Below are 2,378 nucleotides of genomic sequence, written 5' to 3'. Positions count from 1 at the left end.
CCGATATCGTTCGCCATATAATTCACCCCCTTCACCCTTTGGAAACCAATGAACCATCTCCGACAACAACAACAATGACAGCAGCTATTTCACTCCGCCAAAGCACCCCGATGCAGGGAGCAGCGAAAAGTACACTGGATATCTCGACACCGGCCAGATACGGAACGAGCTGCAGCTGTGCACCAAGACGTGCTCCATAATCCTGGTAAGCCTTATCGACATCCTCAATTTCAAATTTTTCAGTTACTTATGGCGTTCTGTTTTTATATAGCCTCTTCCCAAGCCCATTCTACGCTACCGCTACACGATGATTAACATCACACGCGTAGTAAACTTTTACCAGTTCCAAAACCTCATGGAACAAAGCCTCATTCCTCTGGACACCTATTTTCAAAACGCTTTGCGAACAACAGCCATTAAACGCACTGGAACAGAGGTGGATCTGCCACGAGGATTTTCTCATGATGTTTACCAGAAATACAACTACCTGGAACTTTACCGCCACTTCAATCTTCGGCATATCTTCCAGGTTATAAAGAACTACTTCAATCAATTTGTTCAGTGCCAGCATTGCAGAAGCTGCTCGACTGTCATTGTACGAAAAAATGGGAAATTATGCATGATTTGCTTAGCATGTCAGGCTAATACGTTTGTTTGCAAGCGTGTGTAAAACGAGGTTGACTTACGGAACGGCCGTGTTGCGACAACGATGATTCGAATCTGTTAACGAATTCAAACTGGGCATATGCGTGGAATTTTAGTTGATAAGCCGCCTTTTTGTTAACAACGAAGGAAATGTTTTGTTGTTCAACCAATGAAACATCCAAGAAATAAAAAAAGTGACTGTACAAATTTGCCATCCCGGGAACATAATGTAAACGTAAGTGATCCAGCATAGGAAATAACAGGAATTGTCGAAACAAAAAAGCTCCAACATTATGCAGCCATATAACAAAAGATCAACTAAAAAGCAATTCCGTAACAAATTTCAAAACCTTAGTTCTGGGTATTAAAATACAAAATTGTGTGGGTATAGGTATATACATACAATGTATCAATCAAGGAAACGCAACCGATGATCGAATTACTGTGTCTGACGCCGAAGTCGCTTGAAACGCTCGCGGCGACGTTTGAATTCTTCACGCTGCGCTTCAAATTCATCGCTTGGACCACCCTGTGCCCGAACTTCCAAGTCCATTTCGCGCCACGCTCGAATTCCATCAGCCATCTGACGCTCTCCTTCCGGTCCACTTGCAACAGTATCATACAGAATACTGGTCGAGAAGGCGGCCATATGGGCGGGAAAGGCTGGGTCCGTCACGCTTCGGCTCCACACAGCAGACAGTCTTCTGGTCCGTTCATCCATATTCTCCACGAAATGGGCCATACTATCGTTAACAGCTTCCCGGTCTACAGATATCATTACCACACAAATCACACAACTGTTTAACACAATTAACCAAGCAACACTGCGGTGATACCTGTGTTGTTGTATCGCTCCGGGTCGATGGCGCTGTGATAAGAGGAATCTGATGGTGGGTTGCTTCCAGAAACGCTTTCCAGGGAAAAATTCCCCGGCTGCCTGTGCGGTAGTTGTGGCGGCGGCTGCTGTTGTTCTCCGCGAGACAGAGCTGCCCGCATGACACTAACTCTTTCGCCTAGACGATTAATACTGTTGTCGAGTCGCAAATTCACATTTTCCCACTCCTGGTTAGGGTCAGCGGTGTTAATGCCGTCAAACCCGGTAACGTCTATAAGCGCTGTTTATGATTATCAACTAAAAGACACGCAACACAAAGCACGGCTGGCGTGCCACATGCACGCATACTTACCGTCATTTGGACAAGGTGGATGATGAGGCGAAGCTGTTGTTGCAGCGGATCCTGGCGGCCAGGGACCTCTTAGATTAGCGTTAGAGTTATGGAATCCCAAGAATGTTGATGGGCGCGATGAGCGCGGTGGTTGGCGGCCGTTGCCAGGGCCACCAAAGGGATGTGGCGGAGCGGATGGAGTTCTGGGAATTCGAACCGCAAAAAGATCGACAGTCCTGTGTGCGTGCAGCCGTGCCATGCAGCGCTGAAATAAATTGTAGCGTGATGCCGCGCATCCCAGGATAGCCAGGACGAGCAGGACAATTCCCACAGCGATCCCGATTATTCCGCTAGTATCCAGAAGTGGTGCACTGCTGCTGCTGCTGTGGCTGGCTTTGTTGTTGTTGTAGTTGTTGTCGTCGTCATCGTTGTCGTTGCCACTGCTACTACCTAAAAGCACGGTGGACATGGTTGACATGGCTGTAGCTGCAGAGTCGGGTGAACGACCTCCCTCAAGAAGGTAAGAGTGGTTAGACATGTTGTTATCTGTTCCGGATATGTTTACAT

The 2,378-nt window shown here is 47.3% G+C and overlaps 1 protein-coding gene across 2 annotated transcripts; it reads right to left on the bottom strand.

Annotated features, from left to right (window-relative positions):
• Positions 1-871: 871 nt before the first annotated feature.
• On the bottom strand, positions 872-2,123 carry LOC129592961 (uncharacterized). 2 transcript variants are annotated; one of them, XM_055489119.1, is made up of 3 exons: positions 1,833-2,123; positions 1,482-1,751; positions 872-1,410 (listed from the first exon to the last, which is right to left on the bottom strand). In XM_055489119.1, the coding sequence occupies exons 1-3, from the start codon at positions 2,068-2,070 to the stop codon at positions 1,085-1,087; spliced, it is 834 nt and encodes a 277-aa protein (XP_055345094.1). In that variant the 5' UTR covers positions 2,071-2,123; the 3' UTR covers positions 872-1,084. The 2 variants fall into 2 exon arrangements, with proteins under 2 accessions (XP_055345094.1, XP_055345095.1); XM_055489120.1 differs by having other exon boundaries at positions 1,482-1,658.
• Positions 2,124-2,378: the final 255 nt, after the last annotated feature.

Source organism: Paramacrobiotus metropolitanus, unplaced genomic scaffold, assembly GCF_019649055.1.
Source record: "Paramacrobiotus metropolitanus isolate TYO unplaced genomic scaffold, Prichtersi_v1.0 Parri_scaffold0000057, whole genome shotgun sequence".
Taxonomy (NCBI): domain Eukaryota; kingdom Metazoa; phylum Tardigrada; class Eutardigrada; order Parachela; family Macrobiotidae; genus Paramacrobiotus; species Paramacrobiotus metropolitanus.
The sequence above is the reverse complement of the archived record's forward strand: the minus strand, read 5'-3'. Positions and strand labels throughout refer to the sequence as shown.

Bases quoted from the DNA above. Each gene is read 5' to 3' on its own strand.
- LOC129592961 (XM_055489119.1), bottom strand. From the start codon at position 2,070: ATGGCACGGCTGCACGCACACAGGACTGTCGATCTTTTTGCGGTTCGA. The intron at 1,752-1,832 runs GTAAGTATGCGT...CAGCGCTTATAG, and splicing joins TCCACCTTGTCCAAATGACG to ACGTTACCGGGTTTGACGGC. The intron at 1,411-1,481 runs GTATCACCGCAG...TGATATCTGTAG, and splicing joins GGAGCGATACAACAACACAG to ACCGGGAAGCTGTTAACGAT.